Source organism: Aphidius gifuensis, linkage group LG3, assembly GCF_014905175.1.
Source record: "Aphidius gifuensis isolate YNYX2018 linkage group LG3, ASM1490517v1, whole genome shotgun sequence".
Taxonomy (NCBI): domain Eukaryota; kingdom Metazoa; phylum Arthropoda; class Insecta; order Hymenoptera; family Braconidae; genus Aphidius; species Aphidius gifuensis.
Window position 1 is genome coordinate 14,889,179 of NC_057790.1, and position 21,309 is coordinate 14,910,487.

Here is a 21,309-nt window from a genome sequence, read left to right on the forward strand (position 1 = left end):
TTTATATTCAATTACGATTATTTAATGAATTAAAAAATGAATAGTTTAATAATTTTTTTTTCAAAAAAAACATTATTTTTCCAGGTCTAACTCATCATAACTTTGTTAATAATTGATAAATCGTCTTGAAACTTGGCATATAAATTTGTTATTCTCTAGCAATAATAAAAGTAACATCAAAAATATTATTTACTTTTACTGTTTTCTTTATACGTTATTTGAACTTTAAGATAAAAAAGTGTCGAGAAAATTTTAGAATTTAAAAACTTGTCAATGGCAACACTGTTCATATATCTATATATCAAGAAGTTTTTCCCAAATTTTCAAATTTTTTTAGCAATAATTTACCAAGTTATTAATTCATTAACAAATTGTAAGCTGTAAAGCTGCCGATGCGATCGCAGGTCCGTAGCAAACGGGTTCCATATACTTGGTTGGCAGGACTATGAAAAATAAAAAACTGAGATATACAATCGTTTGGGAAATGATTCTCATAATTTGGAAATGCATAGTTTAATTAATAATTGATAATCAAAGAATGGGTTAAAATCCACTAGATGTATGCGCACAAGCTTATTGCGCATGAAGCATGATTTACACTGCCATCACGCACCGCTATCTTTACATTGGCTTGCATCGGCTTTGCAATATGTTTGCATCAGGATTCAGGGGTATAGCACTACGTGTATTTCGGTAAGGGCTTCCCATTATTCCCACCAGGGGAATGAGTGCTATACCCCTGCATAGCAAATTAGCAATCTTGCATTGTGGACACTTTACTTAAGAACTAAAGAAATGTCATGACACCATAAGGCCAAGAAAACTATGTTATTTTTTCATATAGTATTAATTTTATTCAATTACTTAAATATCAATTAGTAAATAATCTTAATTAAGAACAAATTAACGATTCGAAATGATTTGCCAATTGTAATTTTTTTTAGTGTTTTTTTATTTGATTTATCCCACAAATTTTTGAAAAATCGATTATCAATAATATTGTTGTTCATAATCTAACATTTCTCATCAATAACTTCTGTTGTGTTATTCTTAACTAGATAATTATTCTGATGATGTTAATAAAATGCATAAAAATTTTTAACGTATTGACAGTGCTCCAGGCTTCTTACAAAAATAACACAAATTAAGGGATTACCTCGGCCAGTCACTAATAATGAGAATGCTTTGAAATTTTTACAGTAGATTCTTGAAATACTGATACATTTTATGTAATTTTTTGGTAATTGTTTGGAAGCTCGTTATTTTTTTATTAATTTTCAAAGTTGACAACTTTTAACATGGGCTCTTATGGAGAATACGATTTTTGTCAAAAAAAAGTCCATTAAAATACCGATATCTTTAATCGAAATAATGACATCGTGAAAAAAAACCTATTGGGCTATGAAGTGAAACAAAACAAAACGTATGGAAAAAAAATTGAAGAGGTTTGGAGCTTAGTTTTTTTATAATTAATAATTAAAGTATGAAAAAATTCATCTAATCGAGCAGTATATATGACGTCTACTATATTCTAATGTACGCTTGGCAACACCGAATAGTGATCCGCCATGTTGTGGCGCGTAGGTTTAAAAACGCCAGTAATAAATCCCACATTGATACACACATACTGCCACAGCAGCTATATCATACACTAACACAACCGCACTCTCAGTACAACCAACTGTTTTTTTTTTTTTGCGGTGTTTCACGATTTACACATTTTTTTTAACTATTGAATAAATGTTTAAAAGAATAAAAAGTTGATCAATTATATTTCAGGGATTAATAATATTAGGTTATTATACAAAAATTATTTCAAAAAACTATTGTTTTATCGAAAAAAAAAAATAAAAAGTTCATCTTTTTGAGGTTGGCAATGGCTCTCAGACCAATGTATTAAACATAGGCTTTATCCCCTCTCCTATACCGCAAAATTTGGCCGAGGTAATCCCTTAACATAAGTTAATATTTACTCCAAAATGCTCGAAAAAAAATAATTGCTGATTATTGCTTCCCCATTTTCATCGGGTTTCATTTAGTAACGGCGCAGAAAAGGAGGCGTTGCGTGATGGCAGTGTAAATCATGCTTCATGCGCAATAAGCTTGTGCGCATACATCTAGTGAATTTTAACCCATTCTTTAATTATCAATTATTAATTAAACTATGCATTCTCAAATTATGAGAATCATTTCCCAAATCATTCCCAAACGATTTAATTGTTCATTTTTTTATTTTTCATGATCCTGTCAACCAAGTATATGGAGACTCAAACGTATGCGCACTCTCTAGTCACTTTAAATACTGGGATCCGTTCAGAAATTATCATTTTTGTCGGATCTTCAATATGGCAACGAAGCACATGTATATGTACTGCTTGTATATATACGCAATTTTATACACGTGTTTCGCCGCCATATTGAAGATCCGAAAAAACGATAATTTCTGAACAAACTCCTTACCTCTTGCGCATGCAAACGTATAAATGGTGGTGAATTTTCTAGGGATTTCCAGTAACAGCATATATACGATATACCAAGAAGACTAGAGACTAGGGGTACGTTCCAAAATCTTCGTTCTGTTCGGTATATCAAGACGGTGGATTTCAGTGTTTTTTGACATTTTTTTTTATCGCAATAATAAGTTAATCACTTATACTTATTATTGATTAGAATAAAAAACAACCCAGAAAAAAATCGCGTAGATCTACGTATATCAAATTAGATCTAACTGCTTTAGATATAATTAGATCCGCAAAAAGGCGCGATCTACTCGTATATAACTAGATCTCATTAGATCTAATTAGATATACTTAGATATACTTAGATCAAATGAGATATACTTAGATCTAATTAGATATACTGAGATCTAAGTAGATCTACTGAGATTCCAAAAATTTATTGATTTAAAAAAAAAAAAAATTTCAAATTTAAACAATTTTATTGGTGTTCCGTAGGACACTTACGTTTTCGCTTTTCTGTGACTTTTTGTTATTTCGAGATAAAATGTGAAGTCCTGAATCGAATTGGCTTGTGAGATGCTCATTTTCTTTATTTTTTTTGGCCAAAAGCAATCGTCATATTTATTTCCAATTTTGGGGCCTTATTAGATTTAATATGCCCATTTTTGGACATGGCCCAATTCCAAATATTGACCGATCAATTCCAGCAATGTTTTAATCGACGACGCTTTATCTGTAGACTCTACGATATTTTTTTCAAATTTTTTGGTCGTTTTTTTTTATTCAACGATATGTAGTGTCACAAACTGTTTTTTTACAATATTTTTGTAAACAGCAAGAAAAAAAATAAAAAATCCTACGGAACACTTAGGGTGCGCACCTTGGGAAACTTGACTATCGTTTTTTTTTTTATTTATATAATTAATGATCTATTAGACCGAAAGATTTAGACCACAAATTTTACCATCACCTGGACTTGCACACGGTGTCTTCTTGATGAAAGTACAGAGCCTTACCTACTCAACCATAGCAGCAATAATTAAAGACAACGAAAATTTGTTTTAATTGAATATTTATCATGACAATCCGAGAATCAACCCACACTCGGCTGATGATCGGCAAATTATATATGCATAAAATAATATTTATAAATATTAAACATAAATTTCATTTGTATTAGTTTTATAGACCCCGGAATGTATTTTTATGATCTTGCTGCATTTTCGATATGATTAGATCTGATTATATCTACTTAGATCTAATGAGATCTAGTCAGATCTAATTAAATCTAATTATATATGCTTATATATAATTCGATCCCGCAGCATTTTCGTTATGATTAGATCTGATTATATCTACTTAGATCTAATTTGATATACGTAGATCTTCGCGATTTTTTCCTGGGAATTAACTAATATTATTCTCCTTCCTCTACTAAAAAAATATCAACTGACAGTCTGACACTAATATAGAAAAGTTTATAGGGGTGATAGGGGTGTTTAAAATTTTCATATATTTGATTTGAATCGCTGCCATCTTGATATACCGAACCGAACGGAGGTTTTGGAACGTACCCCAGCACCCGTATTCAGCACCCGTATTCACAGGGCATTACAATTTAGGGCTTTTTTCATCCACCGGTGGCGCTTGTAGAGCTTTTATATGTAAAATCTATATAAAAAAAATTTTATAAGCGCCATCAGTGGCAAAAAAAAGCCCTAAATTGTATAAAATTTGCCCTGTGAATACGGGTGCAGAGGATGTTCTCATTAGGGCGTTTTTTTTCGATGGTGGCGCTTGTGAAGCTTTTCCATGTAAAATCTATATAAAAAGTTCACAAGCGCCGCCATCGGAAAAAAAAAGCCCTAATGAGAACATCCTCTGAATACGGCACCCGTATTCACAGGCATGAAGAATAGAGAACAGGAGGACGAACTCCGTAAGCTAAAAATGTGTATAAAAATCGACTCGTGAATTAGTTTTAAAATTTATACAAAGAGGGCGAAATAGCGCTCTTGGACCACCCAACTGACAGCTGTGAGCTGCTGAGTGTGTGTCGTTGTTTATCAATGTTTATTATTATTAACTAATAAATAAAGTAATCATTTTTATTATTTATTATTTTTTTACAAAATAATAAATAAAAATAATAATATTCATAATAAAAAAATTAATAATAAATTGTCAACAACATAAAATTGATTAGTTATTACTCTTTAGATTACTCCAATGTAAACAATCTTGGTGTATAATGAAGATAAAATAAGTACATAGTTTTTTTTTTATATATATTCATAATAATATAATAATAATAAAATAATGAAATTTAAGTCAAGAAATTAATGCATATAATTTTAATGATAATTACTATGAGTTTTAGGTATGGCTACTAAAATAGTATTCGGCTATTGACATATATATAAAAAATAAACTTTAAAAATGTTTTTAAACTATAACAATATCAACTAATTTATTATATTAAAGGTAACTTACAATTATCTGTAAATAACAAACTAAAACAAATAATGATTAACATAGTTCAAAATTTGTTTTTAAATCACTTTATTTTTGTTATTATTTGATAGATGCTAAATTGTTAATATTGGAGTCAATATTTTTTCAAAGCACTTATGAATTGAAATATAGAAAAAATAAATTCTAAAAATAACGAACATGTTTATACGAGTATTGTATTTCCGACAATATTATTTTTTTTTTTTAAATTAATTTTAATCAAGATTTCTTTTTTGATATAAATTCAATTGATAAATATTTTTATTATTGAATCATGATCAACCTTGATTTTTTTAATTTTTTTTTATAATCATGTATACTTTCGCGCATACTTTTTCCGTAAAATTGTAATTTTTTTCTTTAATCTATTCAATATAATTGTTAAAAGTTATTAAATATATTGTTTAATAAAAAAAACATTAACTTCACACATTGATATGATAAACATAAACATTGCACCTACACATGTAAAGATACCGTTTCATATATTATCACACGTACGTAACTACCACAACTAAAAGTGGTCCGAGCCTCGCAGCAGAGCTATCTACAGGCCAAAATAGAACTAATTCACCTTGTTAGTTTTTGTAGCGTTTTTGGCTCGATAGCTCCATTTTAGTTCGTCCTCCTGTTCTCTATTCTTCATGTTCACAGGGCAAATTTTATACAATTTAGGGCTTTTTTTTGCCACTGATGGCGCTTATAAAATTTTTTTTATATAGATTTTACATATAAAAGCTCTACAAGCGCCACCGGTGGATGAAAAAAGCCCTAAATTGTAATGCCCTGTGAATACGGGTGCGGGTGCTGGATAGCCACGGAACGCACCCACTTATGCAAGGCTTGCACGAAAAGCTAGCATAGTGGACACTCTCCTTTATAGTTCAACAACTCCCCACCCGCTCTACTTGTTTGTTTTCTCTATCTATGTGTTTCTGTCTAGTATCTCTTTTTTTTTTATAATTTTTTATCTCGCGTGACGCAAGTTGCGTCGTGTTGGTGTCGTTTCTCTTTTCAGTAAAACAAGATGGTTAGTTTGTGATTTTTTATGATCTTTAAAAAAAGTTTGGTTAAGTGTAACATGTGTCAAGTGTATTATTAATTTTGGATTAAATTTTCTTTCAGGGTAAAGTCAAGTGCTCAGAACTCCGTACCAAGGACAAAAAAGAGTTGCAAAAGCAACTTGAGGATTTGAAAACTGAATTGACGAACTTGAGAGTTGCCAAAGTCTCGGGTGGTGCTGCCTCAAAATTGTCGAAAATGTCAGTATTATTAACACACGCCATGATTTATTGAATTTTCATCAATTGTTATTGAATCATTTATTAACTATTTCCTTTTTTATTTGAAGATGTGTAGTACGCAAAGCAATTGCCCGTGTATATATTATTATGCACCAGAAACAAAAAGAAAATATTCGTCTTCTTTATAAAAACAAGAAATACAAGCCTCTTGATATTAGACCAAAAAAGACAAGAGCAATCCGCCGGAAGTTGACTCCATTCCAGGCTGGTCTTAAAACACTCAAGACTGTCAGAAAAATGTCAGCATGGCCACAAAGAAAATTTGCACTTAAAGCATAATTTATTCTAATTTCTTAATTGAATAATAAAAAAAATGTCTTATATTCGAGTTTATTTCTCGAATAAAAAAACAAATAAAGGTCTCATTGAATTGTTTTAATCAAAAAACTAAAACATGTTTTTATCTTTATTTAAAATTTTTATAATTATCATTTTAATTCATCTTTTTTTTATTTAGCTTCAATCTTCAATCTCATTGGTGACGAAATCTGAAAGGAAAATAAAAAGTCACAGTTAAAAGTCGAGTTGAAAATCAAAATAAATACCATTATACAAATAAATAATAAACAAAACAAATCTACGATTTTTGTACTCAAAAAAGTCTCAATTTTTTTGCTCCAAAAATCGTAGATTTATATTTTGTTTATTATTTCAATAAGATTCTGATTATTGCTTGTTTTATTTTCTATTTTTGTTTGAATTTATGGAATAATTGAAAGTCATTTTAATTACAGATGGTTAAGTAATGAAACATTAATCTATTGACTGATGGTAGCCCTCAAGGTTTTAAAACATTCATCAGTTTTGAATGAAAAGTTGTTTGAAAAATTACTAATGATTATAATTTAAAAGAATTTCAAGTGTTTTATTCAAATAAGCAAATATTGTTTCCATCATGAATAAATTACTGGCCAAGTGGATCATGCAACAAGTGTTTCTAACCGAATGTCACAAAAATTGATTACTCACCATAAGAAATCCAATTGAATCTTCAGTTTTGTAAAGATTGATCTCGACAATTCATTTATTATCAATCCATCAATAGCTTTGAATTCTTCAAGTGTTTTAGTTGTGATGAAACAACACATCTACAAGCATTAATTCCATAATCAATATGTTGCATTCATTGTTATATCACTTATATACAACTTTTTTAAATTTTGGTAGAGCTACTTTATATGTAATTCCAAATATAATTATCCAATTATCCAAGTACAATAGTATTGTACATCATCTTGATGTAAAACACATGTATGTTCAACTTTTTTATTGTAATACATAAAACGTGATTGACTCAAAAAACTAAATATTACTGCAATTGAGTTGGAAATAATTCACTCGATGATAAAACTACTGTTATTAAACGCCGTAATTTTTTTTTTGCAAATTCTACAATCTTATTCAAGCGTTCGATAAAAACTGCCACATATTTTTACATTCTTGCAAAACAACGAGACATATTTTTAATTTAATATATAAAATATAACAATGACTTGAAAACTTTTATTAATTTTTTTAAGAAAATCTTTTAAACAACACTTTCTGATTTTGTATTGAGTCCTAGTTGTAAAAGCACAAATAAGTAGGTGATAATTGGACTGAATAGCTGTAAATAAAAAATAAGATAAAATCAGATTTATTGAATATACTTATGTATATCTATGGATATATATACCAACCATTCGTAATAATTTGCAATTTAAAGGATATAATCCAAGAATAGAAAATTCCTTTGTTGTGAATTTCAGCTCTAATGAAAAAATTTTTAACTAAACATATCAAATCAATTTAGTATTTAATGTAAACAAAGAAATTTTTTTTTTTTAATGCATCATTTTAATTAATTTTCAATTATACCCATGTAATTTGATGATCTGTAAAATATTCAGATTTGATGTCAACAAGAATATTAGAAGTCATGCGCATCTAGGAAAATTAAATAAACAATTCGATAAAAATTTAAATATAAAATAAAAATATAGAAATAATCAAACGAACAATAATTTTTAAGCTTGAATATTTACATTTCTAAATATAAAGATAAATATTGAGATAAACAAAATAATTGATTTTAATTGTTTTTAAATTCTATTAAAGGTTAAAAAAAAAAAAAAGAATGTTATACGTTATTAGAAAATTAACACTTAAAAAACTAAGCTTTTTTCTTTATTTGATATTTCCTTTTCAATTGTGAAACTATTTTGTCATTTAAATAATATTCAATTTTATATTTTTCTAATTGTGTAATATAAAAATATAATATTTTATACCTGATTTTCAAGATGTTGAATACTAACACTGATAAATATCAACGGATATAAGACAATAATAATCCACAACATAAGATTAAAATTTACCAAATTAAACTCATATTTACCCAAAAAAAATTGTGAAAAAAATGTATGCAAAGAATTTAATAACGATAAAAAATTATAAGTAACAACAAAAAACATTATCAATGAATAAAATTTATTCATATCATTAGCAGCACCAATAATAATATTTCGAGCTTTTTTAATAATAATTAGCTGATTAAAAATACAATCTTCACTGATCAATCGTGCATGATTAGCTGGATAAATATTTACTGAATTATCGTTATTTGGTTTATAAACAAACTTTTTTAATGAATCGTTTAAAAATTTTAATTTATCTTCAAGTAACATGATTGTCATTCCATAATTCATCAAAAAACATCCATTTATAATTTCCGGTATAACATAAGTTGGAGTAATACAAAGGTAAAGAGTTATTAATCCCAAAATAAGACGAACTAATATTATTATTATCCATCCTAATAAAATCATAATAACTGGATATATTTTGCGTTCATTTTTATATAAAATTGGTAAATTATTTTTTACACCTTGTTCAAATTCAATAAGTTTAGAATTCAATTGTGTGATAATTTTTTTTTTTATAACATGTATTGCCAGACCAATCAGTGATGTTAAACAACCACATATAGCCACTGCAATATTCAGAGTATTTGTAAAACTAACTCGAACTCTATGAGTAATTTCAGCAAGTTGTGGAATTGAAATACCGTACATAATTGTTAAAATTATTATAACACTGATACTGTAAATGAATTTCAAACGTGAATATGAATTGTGATGCAATAATGAAATTTTATCAAATAAAATTTTAAATACAAAAAAATTAAATGGTGAAAAATATAATATAATTATTATCCTTAAAACTAATTGATTTAAAAAATTTATTATTTCTTTTTTCAATGACATTTTGTTATTGGTAAATTCTAGACAACTTGTTTCGTTAATTTCTCGCTTTCAACTGACATTAGTAACAAAGGTAAAACAATTGTTATACAGAATATTGATAAAAAAAGAAAAAGGCAAGAATATAATAATTTTGTACTATTTACACGTAGTGTCATAAAACTTATTACTTAGGTATACATATTGTGTAATTTTCTAACAACTGATCTAAAATTGATACGTTACCTGTAAAATAAACAAAACAATTTTATTGCCTGTGAAAAAAAAAAAAAAAGAAAATAATACAAGACGTGGGTCGGTAAATGTTTTTCCATTACGTAAATTTTTAAATAACATTCGTACACATAAAATTCATATACAAAATGAATGATTATTTTCATATTATAATTTTTTATCTAATTCCAATGTTTTTAAAATAAAATTATATCTATTACCTATATGAATCAAAGAAGAATAATATTCGTAATGACTGAGATGAGTAATAGTTCAAAATTTCACGTAAGGTGCCTTTGTTTATTTTGTTTTCTGTTTGTAAATCGTAAAAAAAAATTATATAGGTGTATGTTATGTCCTTGGTTGTTGTTTTATTTTTTCAAATTTAATATAGAAAATGTGAGGATGACACGATATATTTTATTAATTTTTTTTCAGGAATAATCAATATAATATTTGTATTCTCTTTCTATACGCCACTTTGTACTCTTGTATTGAATCTTAGTTGTAAAAGTAAAAAAAAAAAGATTAAGAAAATATATGAATGTGGCATTAATTTTTAATATTTAAAATTACTAATTGATAAATCAAAATATATTTAAAAAAAAAGCAAAAGATAACGACACGTGGTGTTCCCAAGCGGTCACCCATCCAAGTACTAACCACGCTCAACGATGCTTGACTTCAGTGATCGGACGAAAACTGGTATTTTCATCGTGATATGGTCGTTATCTGAAGATTCAGTTACTCCAAACCATTTATCACCAGCTTCTTAACACTTTTCACCAGGTTGATTGCATAAACCAATACAAAAATTCGATCATAGTTAGATCTAAACTAGTCTGATCAAATTTTCGTTTTTACTCGATGCAAATGACATGGAAAAAAGTGTAAAGAAGCTGGTCATAAATAGTCTGGAGTAACTGAATCTTCAGATAACGACCATATCACGATGAAAATACCAGTACTTGGATGGGTGACCGCCGAGGAACACCACACATCTTTTTTTTTTTTTTTTTTCTCTCTCGATATTAACTAATGTTATTTAACATTATTTAAAATCTATGTTACAATTAATTACAATCATTTCCTCTGTCTACTTAAAAAAAAAACAATAATATTTTTCAAGTTTTTAATTAATTATTTATCATCATTTAGAATTTTGTTTGCATCAAGGATGAGAAATAAATAAACAATGAAACAAAGTTTAACAAATTATCATTGACAAATTCGATTATGAAAATATCAATTTTTGGTATTATTAATATTTATAATATTAACAATAATATAGATGTTAATGTTCAAAATTTGTAGATTAATATATTTTTATTTTTTTTTTTTCACTATATAATTTTTAAACCCTGAAAAATTTTTACTTACACAAAATAAATTGAACAGAACATATTACGTGGTCTGACGTGAACATTACTAGCTGTCCACCAACAGCAACAAGTCCACGCTCTTTGTATTGTGGAAACATTTTATGTCTTGCTAAAAATTTTAAGGATCTTACACATTATAACTACACTCATCATATAGAAGTAAACGATCTAAGACGTCTAGTCGTAGTTCTCTGGTGAAAACTATAAAATTTTCGAACTTCTTATTTTTTTACAATTAATACAATAATTTATTTTTTATATTTTAAAAATACTCAGTAAAATAATTATCAATATTTGCGATATTATGTAAAACAATGACGACCAATAACAAATAAAATTGCCAATGAATGATAACTTGAAACATCTTTATCAGCTAAATCATGTAAAATATCAAGCAAATTTCGCAAAATATAAAAGTATTTGGCATTAAAGTAATTTGTTAAACTTTTATTTATATTACAACAGCTTAATTATTTATATAATCTATTTATTGACAAAAAAAAACATGGGTCGTACATCAAGAAAATGTCCAAAAATATAAACTCAATTATCATTAAATTTATAACATATTTACATAGTGGGACTATTTTTAGTTTTTTTTTTCTTTTCGATAACACATATTAATGAGGTATATACATAAATAAAAAATGTTGACGCACGAACCCAATAATAATAGATATCATAAAAAAAAAGTGAAATACTAAATACTATTTTCATCTATTTTTTGAATCTTCTTTCCATGTGGCTGATGGTGGCCAATTTGTTCCATCATGTGGAAGAGTTGATTTGATGAAAGGTGTTATCCAAGTCAAATACCATTTGTCACCAAATACTTGAATAATATTATCACGCCAGCCATTATTGTATTTTGTAATGTTTTTTGATTTTTCATGTGCAACACTTCCAGATAATATCAGATGAACATGATAAACACTGAGTACACCAGTAAATATCATTCCAATGACACACACAATGTAAAACATCAAGTACAATTGTTCCATTGAATCATCAAATCCAAATGCAAATATTGCAAATGGAAATATAAATTTAATAATTGATAATGGAAATTGAAAATGAATACGACCCCATAGAAAATAGCTGTTATAAATAAATGAGTATGTTGTAGCAATAAATAGATACAATAGAAACATTGTGAAGTAACGATGATTAAAATGTCCAACACAACAGCCAGTAAACATGCAATGATGATCACGTTTTAAAATGCATATTTCACATGTTGAACAGTGCCAAGAACGTGGTGGAGCTATTGACTCACATGCTGAACAAAATTGCCAGCCTTCTTGGATTCTTGATTCACTCAATGATTGTTGTATTATTGTTGTTCTTGTACTGGTGTCACATAGCACAGAATAGATGTAATTACCCACAATGTTCATCATTAAAAATGTACCAAATATAAAATGTAAATAATACACCAGTGATGTGGTTGGATATAATTCTGGCAGTACAATTGTTAGCTCAAACATATAAACTGAAGGCATTATCAACAAAACAAACACCATTGATGTCGCATCACCTGGACTTTTTGGCCAAAATTGTTTTCTCATTTTTTTTATTTTTTAATTAAAATTTGTAAAAAAAAATACCGGCAGTTGAGGTTGGGTTATTTGTTTATGTTGTTGATAAGAAAAAATGATTTTTGTAAAACTTCACTGTTGCTGATGATTATATATTTTATAACTTAATAAATTTTAAAATTATGACTATTGTCAGATAGTAGACATTTTTTAATTCGTTTAATTATTTAACAATATTTTGACAAGGTAATTTAATATTCCATTGGTTGCTACAACACAAAATTGCACAAAATATCTATTTATAATTTAACTACTTAAGAACTTAAGAAGGTTTTCCACTGTGCAAGATTTCTATGCAAGACCGTTTATAACTAGATTTTTTAGGGCCGGTTCAGCAGTCCAATTCAATTTCACAGCACCCGTATTCACAGGGCATTACAATTTAGGGCTTGTTTCATCCACCGGTGGCGCTTGTGGAGCTTTTATATGTAAAATCTATATAAAAAAATTTTTATAAGCGCCATCAGTGGCAAAAAGAAGCCCTAAATTGTATAAAATTTGCCCTGAGAATACGGGTGCAGGGCATTACAATTTAGGGCTTTTTTTCACCACTCACAGTGCTTGTGAAGCTTTTGTATGTAAAATCTATATAAAAAAAATTTTTACAAGCGCCATCAGCGGCAAAAAAAAGCCCTAACTTGTAAAAAATTTGCCCCATGAATTGGACTCAAGAAGACTAGAAATACAGGAGGACGAACTTACCTCAAAAAACCGTTCCGCTATGTGATCGCCGCATAATTGAGGGGCGCTAGTAGTACCACGGTAACGTGCGCGACTTCTATCGCTTTTTTTTTACAATGCGCACAATACAAACATACTCTGACAAACATCATGTGTATAATGCTCTACATATTAGTGTTTGTCACAGTATGTTTATTATTGTGCAGTAAAAACAGTAAATCGCGCACGTTACCGTAGTACCTAGCGCCCCTCAATATGCGCGGTTTTACATAAGGTATGAGATAGGAGTAAGTCCTCCTGTATTTCTAGTCTTCTTGATTGGACTGCAGTCCATAGTTACATTTTTTGGTATAGTCTAACGTTTCTCTTCTCTATACTATACTATACTATACAATGTTAACTTAACTATGGACTATCTACAAAACCGGCCCTTAGTGATTTATGAGGCATTGGGTGCATTCCTTTAATAAAAAATTTTTTTCCGTTTTGCGATTTCGCCCTGTAATACCGGCCAAAATTTTATAGGAAAAAGCTGTTTCTTGTAGTGGCAGTACTGGCACATGACATTATTTTTTTTGGCTTCCAATTATTAGATGGATAACTGTTCTATGTTTATATCAAACTGCAGTCTAATTCACAAGGCATTACAATTTAGGGCTTTTTTTCACCACTCACGGCGCTTGTGAAGCTTTTGTATGTAAAATCCAAGAAGACTAGAAATACAGGAGGACTTACTCCCTATCTCGCCTGTATATGAAAACCGTTCCGTTAGGAGTCGCCAGAGATTGAGGGCGTTGTAGTAGTGCGATTGTATCTTTTTACAATGCGCACAATACAAACATACTCTGACAAACATCATGTGTATAATGCTCTATTAGTGTTTGTTAGAGTATGTTTGTATTGTGCGCAGTGTAAAAAAAAAGCGATACAAGTCGCGCACGTTACCATGGTGCTGCTAGCGCCCCTCAATTATGCGGCGACCACAGGCGACCATATAGCGGAACGGTTTTTTGAGGCAAGTTCGTCCTCCTGTATTTCTAGTCTTCTTGAGAAATAGATAGAAAATTGACTTGTTGTGATTGTTTGTTATTGTCACATAGGTCGTAACTCGTACCACACATTATCGTAAACTGTAAAGCCTGGAATATTGCATAGAGAATTTTATCACTTTTGTCGTTGTTTCTGTTCTAGTTTTTAGTCGGTATTACAGGGCAAAATTGCAAAACGAAAAAAAATTTTTTATTAAAGGAATGCACCCATTCTTTTCTGAAAAAACTTAGTTGTGTCTGGTAATATCCTAAAGTATCCTCAAGAAGACTAGAAAGAAGGAGAGTCAACTCCGTACATTAGAAATGGGACAAAATATGTCCTGTACCTCGAGCTTCTCAAATTCGCCAATTTGGCGCTGATTGTTCTCAGCCGTACTTATGCGCTAACTATTTTGAATTAATATTGTTATAGCGCAGATTCGTTTGGGATAGCGTTTTTTATTTTTTTTTTTTCTGTCATGTAATTTATATACATGTTTTATATCAAAATTATACGTAAATATTTCACGAGTTTGTTGCATCAAAAAGTGCTCGGAAAACCAAAAACAAGAGTGATTTGACGGCTTTTTCAGATACCAAAAGTAAGTAAGTTCAACATCGTTAGACCAACACTTTGATAAAAAAGAATTCTTGCCAGAATTTAATTGTTTTTGTTTATGTTAACAGTTTATCATTAATTGATGTTTAAAAAATCATACTTCTTTCATGCTTATAAAATCATTGATGTATTTGTTTTTGTTAAAACCCTATTTATTAACTTTTCTACTGATAATCATTGAATTTAAATTTTGTTTACTATTTTCATGTTTCTTATTTTCTGCAGGATGCTCGTGTAACATGGCTTAATGTGATAGTTGTTAACAATTTTTGTGAACTATATTTTCAAGAAGAAGATATAATTTGATTATTTCATACAATAAATCCCAAACATTGTTGATAATGTCAATAGTGAGACCAAAACGTAGATGTGCAGCAAGACAAACATAATCATAGTTTTGATGATTCATGTGCTGTATTATCTAAGTCAGCAACTCAAAAATCGCGTGATGCTGCAGATGAAAAATAATTAATTTTTGTAATGTTGACAAACAAAATTTATTGTCAAGTGAACAAGTTGATATGATTTTATTACAGTAATATTTTTTATGTTACTTGTTAATTTTTAAAAACGTTACTTATCGATCATCATCACCCAGTAAATTTTTTTGTCTGTTTAATATGGATCAATAAATTGATAAACCTGATATATTCCTTTGACATTGCTCTAAGATGATCGAATAATAAACCTGCGCTATAACAATGTTTATTAAAAATAGTTAGCGCATAAGTACGGCTGAGAACAATCAGCGCCAAATTGGCAAATTTGAGAAGCTCTAGGTACAGGACATATTTTGTCCCATTTGGCCTATCCCCCACTACAGGGAGTTGACTCTCCTTCTTTCTAGTCTTCTTGAGTATCCTAAAGGCTAAAATGCTCCAAAAGAAATATAAATTGTGGTAAATTGCCGGAAAAGAATACCTTGAGGGTCCACTGTGCACTAGTCAAGTCACTAGATAGTTGGTTACAAAACATTACAAAAACAAGAGAAAAAAAAGTTACCAGATATTTCCAGACTTCTCACTACAGCAACACTAAATTAACAATCCCGCCTATTCAATAAAATATGGCTGCCGTATTTGTTGTCTGATTCTCGTATGCAATTCAAAGATAAACGGAAAATAATTGAGGGAATATTGCTCTAATTAATATTATAAATGTTCTTGATATAAACTTTAAACAATATACATTTTTTGGTGAGTAAATATTTTAATTGAATTATCAAAACTGATTGACTATTGTTATTAGAAAGACATTTTTCTTTAAAATATTGTTGATTATTGTTTTTTTTATTTTTTTTTTTTTTTATTCAATTGAAGCTCTGTTGATAAAATATTTTTTTTGTTTTCAGAAAATAAAATATTAAAGACTTGATTAATAATTATTAAAATGCCTCGCACGAAGCAAGTACGAGCAAGACCAAGTAGTCTGGCAAAATCAGCTGAGAGTGAATCATTGCTCAAAGATTTTGAATATCATTCAAACATGCATTATCATAAATTAGAAACTGATTTTAATAATTTCCTACAAAATTTGGAAAATCAAATTGACCTTGCTACATCACGTATACCATTGGAAATTCGTAAAATGACAATTGGACAACTTCTTGAATCAGATTTACAAGAAAATGATTCTGATGAAATAATGTCACCAAAAAACAACAATGAACGGTTAATGGTTCCACCATCAACTGTTAAAAAGTTGAAGAAAAAAACAATAAAACGTCAAACAGCAGCATCATCAATGGATGATGGTTACGTTACTGAATCAACAACAAGTCAAACAAAACATTCGTCAAGAATTGAAAATAATCGTGCATCATCATCATCAACATTATCATCAGCTTCAGTACCATCAACAGCTACAACTAAGACTGGACGAACAACACGTAGTAGTTCCAAAGGCCCAGTACGTGTTCCACTAAAAGATAATGAAACATCAACACGTAAACGTGGTTCATCTGCATCAAGAATGAACAGTAAAATGTTTACACCAGCTGTATCAAAGCCTAAAACAGAATATGATTGTGTTACTCCAAAAGTCAAACCAAATACACCTCTCAATATGTTAAGACGTCCAAAAGATGGAGAAATGGTACTCAGTATGCAAGGAAGTCCAATTCTTGTTTCAGCAATTATTCAAGAAAGAACTGCAAATATCAATGTTCCACTTAGCAATGGCAACATCATATCATTGCTGCCAAATGATGGTCTTCGACTTTCACATATGCCACATCTTGATGAAGAAACCAAGAGGCAACTTAAGACTCTCAAGGGTCACATTGAAAAAGTTATCGGTCATCATTGATGAATTTGTTATCATTTGCAGTCCGGTATACAGTTTTTTTTTTTCTTGTGATGTTTGTTGTGTATTGGATGCAAGTTGAATAGCTTTAATATATTGGGAACAAATAAAAAAAAAAAAAACATGACATAAATTAAAGTATCTTGTATGAAAATATTTAAATTTGTCAAAGCTACTTTTTGATAATAAATTTTCTTTTAATTGCTTTGCCATATTAATATTTTGTAATAAATTTTTTTTTTCATCATTTTATCAATACATCTATGTTGTTTATTTTTTTCAATACACAAAACACTATTTAATATAATAATAATAAAGTTGGCTGAATAATTTTTTCATTCTCTGTGTGTATGTGTGTTAACAAAATGTGTTAAACAAAAATAAGGTTAGAATGTTCGGAGTTGTAAGAAATATGTAAATGTGACAACAGTCGAGACAATAACAAGACAACAAGTTCGTTGTTTACACTTGATACATTGAATTGTGACAGCCTGAAGAATCCCAACAATTGGGTATGTAGTTGTTATAAACTAATTTATTATTGTAAATAATATTTGCATTTTTAAAAATAATTAATATTTCAATATGTTTATTTTTAAATTTGTAACCTGCATTCAAACATGACAGATATTTTTATTTATAAAATAATATAATCTAAGTAGTTCATTTCATTGGTAATTAATTAAACAATCAATTGAAAAAAAAATTACAACATCTTCATTATTATTTCTTTGTCATTGATGATAAACCTTCGTTTTTTATTCAAATGAATATGATGGAGCTGACGTATTCTTTTTTCTAGAATCTAATTTAATAAATGATTAAAGTCTAAGCTAAATAAAAAAATGAAGTAATATAATAAAATTTATGGACATAAATAACAAGAAGATATTTCAATAGCATCAGGTTGCTGAGAAGACATCAGTCAAGATGAAGTGTCACTACGAAGTCCTAGGAGTTCAACGTGATGCAAGCAATGATGATCTAAAAAAAGCATATCGAAAATTGGCATTAAAATGGCATCCTGACAAAAATCTTGATAATCCACAAGAAGCCAAGGAACACTTTCAAATTGTTCAACAAGCATGGGAAGTATTGAGTGATCCACATGAACGTACTTGGTACGATAATCATCGTGAGGCAATACTTAAAGGGGGTATTGGTGATGATTACAAAGATGACTCCATTGATCTTTTCCAGTTCTTTTCAACAGGTTGTTTCAAAGGATATAATGATGATGAAAAAGGTTTTTATACTGTCTACAGAAATGTATTTGATACATTGGCTGCTGAAGATGCTGAATTTATTAAAGATGGAGACTCTGATGAAGAAATACCAAGTTTTGGTGATTCAAAAAGTTCATATGAAGATGTTGTTCATTGTTTTTATGCATACTGGCAAAGTTATTTAACAAAAAGATCATTTGCATGGCTAGATACATATGATATTAGAGATGCACCCAATAGAAAAGTCGCTAAACTTATTGAAAAAGAAAATAAAAAAATTCAAGACAAGGCAAAAAAAGAACGTAATGAACAAGTTAGAAATTTAGTTGCATTTGTTAGAAAAAGAGACAAACGAGTTCAAGCACATGCTGAAAAATTAGCTGAAAAAGCCAAAGAAAATGCTAAAAAAGTTGAAGAACGTAAACGACAACAGTTACGTGATAGACAGAATGAACTTAAAAATCATCAAGTTTCAGAATGGTCAAAATTTACAAATATTGAAAATGAATTGAAACACATTGAGGCTAATCTTGCTGCGGAATTTGGTCATGAAATATCAGGTGATTCTGATGATAATGAAGATGATAATAGTGACGATTTAAATGCACTTTATTGTGTTGCTTGTAATAAAATTTTTAAAACTCAAAAAGCATTTACAAATCATGAAAATTCCAAAAAACACAAAGACAATATAGTACTAATGAAGGCAGAAATGATTGAAGATGATGAAGAATTTACATCATGTGATTCAAATGATATGACAGAAGCATCTGCTGTTAATTCATCAGGTGTTAAATTAGCGACTGGATCAGAAATGCCAGACTTTTTATTGCATCCAGAACAACAAAATGACATGGAAGATGATGATGTATCTGATAGTGAACTTATCTCAGATATTGATGATGATAATAATTCTATCAATATAAAGCAAAAAACTAAAATTAATGAAAACTCAAAAAAAAGAAAAGAAAATAATACTGATGGATCTGAATTTATTTGGCCAGAAGCATCAGAAGATTCATCAAGAGCTGGTAAAGATGATAAAGAATCTACAGATGAAGAAGAACGTGTGTCTGATCAAAAAGATGATGAAAATTTACAAGATGAAGAAGTGATATTAGTTAGAAATTCAAAGAAAAAAAAGAAAAAAGGAAAAGTTATCAACAAACCAGTAGAAAACTATTCAAATGATGACAGTGACCATGACACTGATGATAAAAATTTTAGTCTTGATATTGGATTATCAAAAAAACAACGAAAAAAACGTAACAATCTTAAAATAATAACAGAAGCAAGAAAAAATGAGCAAAAAAATGAAACTCCAACTGAATATTCTGCCAGCAATAATCAAGATGAAATTGATGAAAATACTTCTGATAAAATGTCAATTGATAAAAATGATACAGCATCATCAACACGTGTAACAAAAACAAAGGGTAAAAAAGCAAAAGAAATGAGAAAAAATAAAAAAAAAATCATTGAAAATGAAAATAAAAATCATACAGTTGAAAAAGTAAAAAAATCAGCATTAATAGACGATAATACAGATGTTGATCATTTTTGTGTAGTATGTAAATCAGAATTTCTTAGTAAAAATAAATTATTTGATCATTTAAAAAAAACTGGACACTCAGTGTATTTACCAGATACAGTTAAAAGTAAAAATAAAAAATCAAAGGCCAACACAAGTTCTGATAGTGATGATTAATTGTGTTTTTTTTTTTTTTTTTTTTATCATCATCAAAATTGTTTTATGAGAAATTAAATGATGATTAATAATAGTGTAATTAAATAAAATAAATAAAATATTAATTACTGCAATTGAATGTATGTTATCTTGTTGATTTTTATTTGAATTTGTATCGATTAATTTTCAGAAAGACAGGGAGAAATTATCTGCAATATTGAAAATGAATTCTGCTGTAAAACACAGGTAATTTTCACCACTGATACGACTAGTGATGAGCATACTAATGAAATAGATAAATAAATTTTAGGTCAGCAACATCTGTTGTCAAAAAGTTGATATATCCAGCAGCTGATCGTAATAAAGATCCAATATTAAAAGTTATCAAGCGTCTCATTCAACCAATGCCAAATCAGACATTTATTGAAATAGCATCAGGCACTGGGCAACATATTGCTCACTTTGCTCCTCATTTTCCACAAGTGACATTTTATCCGAGTGAATATGATTCTGAGCTTCTTGAAAGTATATCTGCTCACTCTTTAGATCTTGGTAATGTTGAGAAGCCACTTCATGTTGATATTACAACTGACTTTGAGACTTGGGGTGATGGAATATTCAAAGGTTGTAGCATTGATTACATATACAGTGCAAACATGATACATATTTCACCATTTAAATGCACTCTTGGGCTCTTTAAAAATGCTGGAAAATTATTAAAACCAAATGGAATGTTAATAACATATGGTCCTTATGCTAGTGATGGTAAAATTACACCAAAAAGTAATGAAATGTTTAACAAATCTCTTAAGTCACAAAATCCTGAATGGGGAATACGTGATGTTCGTGATTTAGAAAATATTGCTCGTGAAAATAATATTGAACTTATTGAAGTTATTGATATGCCTGCAAATAACAAAACTTTAGCATGGAAAAAAAATTAAAATAATCTAATATTTATTCTTAAAACAAACACAATTAATTATTCAAATTACGGTTTAACAATTTTTTTCTTTTTTTTGTTTAATTTTTTGAAATGCTAACTTTGAATA

General features: G+C 28.9%; 5 protein-coding genes and 1 non-coding gene across 9 annotated transcripts; 4 read left to right on the forward strand and 2 right to left on the reverse strand.

The window, feature by feature from the left end:
• The first annotated feature begins 5,860 nt into the window (after window positions 1-5,860).
• On the forward strand, window positions 5,861-6,667 carry LOC122852040 (60S ribosomal protein L35-like). The gene is made up of 3 exons (XM_044151594.1): window positions 5,861-6,003; window positions 6,099-6,235; window positions 6,325-6,667. Exons 1-3 carry the CDS (start codon window positions 6,001-6,003, stop codon window positions 6,554-6,556), a joined length of 372 nt encoding a protein of 123 aa, XP_044007529.1. The 5' UTR covers window positions 5,861-6,000; the 3' UTR covers window positions 6,557-6,667.
• Window positions 6,668-10,346: 3,679 nt separating this feature from the next.
• Window positions 10,347-10,465, reverse strand: LOC122853576. Its single transcript, XR_006373915.1, has one exon. It is a non-coding gene; the product is annotated as a 5S ribosomal RNA (ribosomal RNA).
• Window positions 10,466-11,743: 1,278 nt separating this feature from the next.
• Window positions 11,744-13,022, reverse strand: LOC122852041 (probable palmitoyltransferase ZDHHC24). The gene has a single exon (XM_044151595.1). It carries the CDS (start codon window positions 12,680-12,682, stop codon window positions 11,828-11,830), a length of 855 nt encoding a protein of 284 aa, XP_044007530.1. The 5' UTR covers window positions 12,683-13,022; the 3' UTR covers window positions 11,744-11,827.
• A 1,685-nt stretch (window positions 13,023-14,707) lies between these two features.
• LOC122852045 (borealin-like) lies at window positions 14,708-17,647 on the forward strand. 2 transcript variants are annotated; one of them, XM_044151603.1, is made up of 3 exons: window positions 14,708-15,027; window positions 15,266-16,236; window positions 16,392-17,647. In XM_044151603.1, exon 3 carries the CDS (start codon window positions 16,430-16,432, stop codon window positions 17,345-17,347), a length of 918 nt encoding a protein of 305 aa, XP_044007538.1. In that variant the 5' UTR covers window positions 14,708-15,027; window positions 15,266-16,236; window positions 16,392-16,429; the 3' UTR covers window positions 17,348-17,647. The 2 variants fall into 2 exon arrangements, with proteins under 2 accessions (XP_044007538.1, XP_044007537.1); XM_044151602.1 differs by having other exon boundaries at window positions 14,708-15,023.
• Window positions 17,648-17,744: 97 nt separating this feature from the next.
• LOC122852046 (methyltransferase-like 26) lies at window positions 17,745-21,249 on the forward strand. Of its 2 annotated transcripts, none has more exons than XM_044151604.1 (3): window positions 17,745-17,856; window positions 20,448-20,503; window positions 20,568-21,249. In XM_044151604.1, exons 2-3 carry the CDS (start codon window positions 20,481-20,483, stop codon window positions 21,199-21,201), a joined length of 657 nt encoding a protein of 218 aa, XP_044007539.1. In that variant the 5' UTR covers window positions 17,745-17,856; window positions 20,448-20,480; the 3' UTR covers window positions 21,202-21,249. The 2 variants fall into 2 exon arrangements, with proteins under 2 accessions (XP_044007539.1, XP_044007540.1); XM_044151605.1 differs by having other exon boundaries at window positions 17,769-17,856; window positions 20,452-20,503.
• Window positions 17,775-20,294, forward strand: LOC122852043 (dnaJ homolog subfamily C member 21). Of its 2 annotated transcripts, none has more exons than XM_044151601.1 (2): window positions 17,775-17,856; window positions 18,245-20,294. In XM_044151601.1, the coding sequence occupies exon 2, from the start codon at window positions 18,275-18,277 to the stop codon at window positions 20,276-20,278; it is 2,004 nt and encodes a 667-aa protein (XP_044007536.1). In that variant the 5' UTR covers window positions 17,775-17,856; window positions 18,245-18,274; the 3' UTR covers window positions 20,279-20,294. The 2 variants fall into 2 exon arrangements, with proteins under 2 accessions (XP_044007536.1, XP_044007535.1); XM_044151600.1 differs by lacking the exon at window positions 17,775-17,856 and having other exon boundaries at window positions 18,328-18,465; window positions 18,558-20,294.
• Window positions 21,250-21,309: the final 60 nt, after the last annotated feature.

Coding starts and splice junctions, on each gene's coding strand:
- LOC122852040 (XM_044151594.1), top strand. Junction 6,236..6,324: donor GCCTCAAAATTGTCGAAAAT/GTCAGTATTATT, acceptor TTTTATTTGAAG/ATGTGTAGTACGCAAAGCAA.
- LOC122852041 (XM_044151595.1), bottom strand. CDS start 12,682: ATGAGAAAACAATTTTGGCCAAAAAGTCCAGGTGATGCGACATCAATG.
- LOC122852045 (XM_044151603.1), top strand. CDS start 16,430: ATGCCTCGCACGAAGCAAGTACGAGCAAGACCAAGTAGTCTGGCAAAA.
- LOC122852043 (XM_044151601.1), top strand. CDS start 18,275: ATGAAGTGTCACTACGAAGTCCTAGGAGTTCAACGTGATGCAAGCAAT.
- LOC122852046 (XM_044151604.1), top strand. CDS start 20,481: ATGAATTCTGCTGTAAAACACAG. Junction 20,504..20,567: donor AATTCTGCTGTAAAACACAG/GTAATTTTCACC, acceptor AATAAATTTTAG/GTCAGCAACATCTGTTGTCA.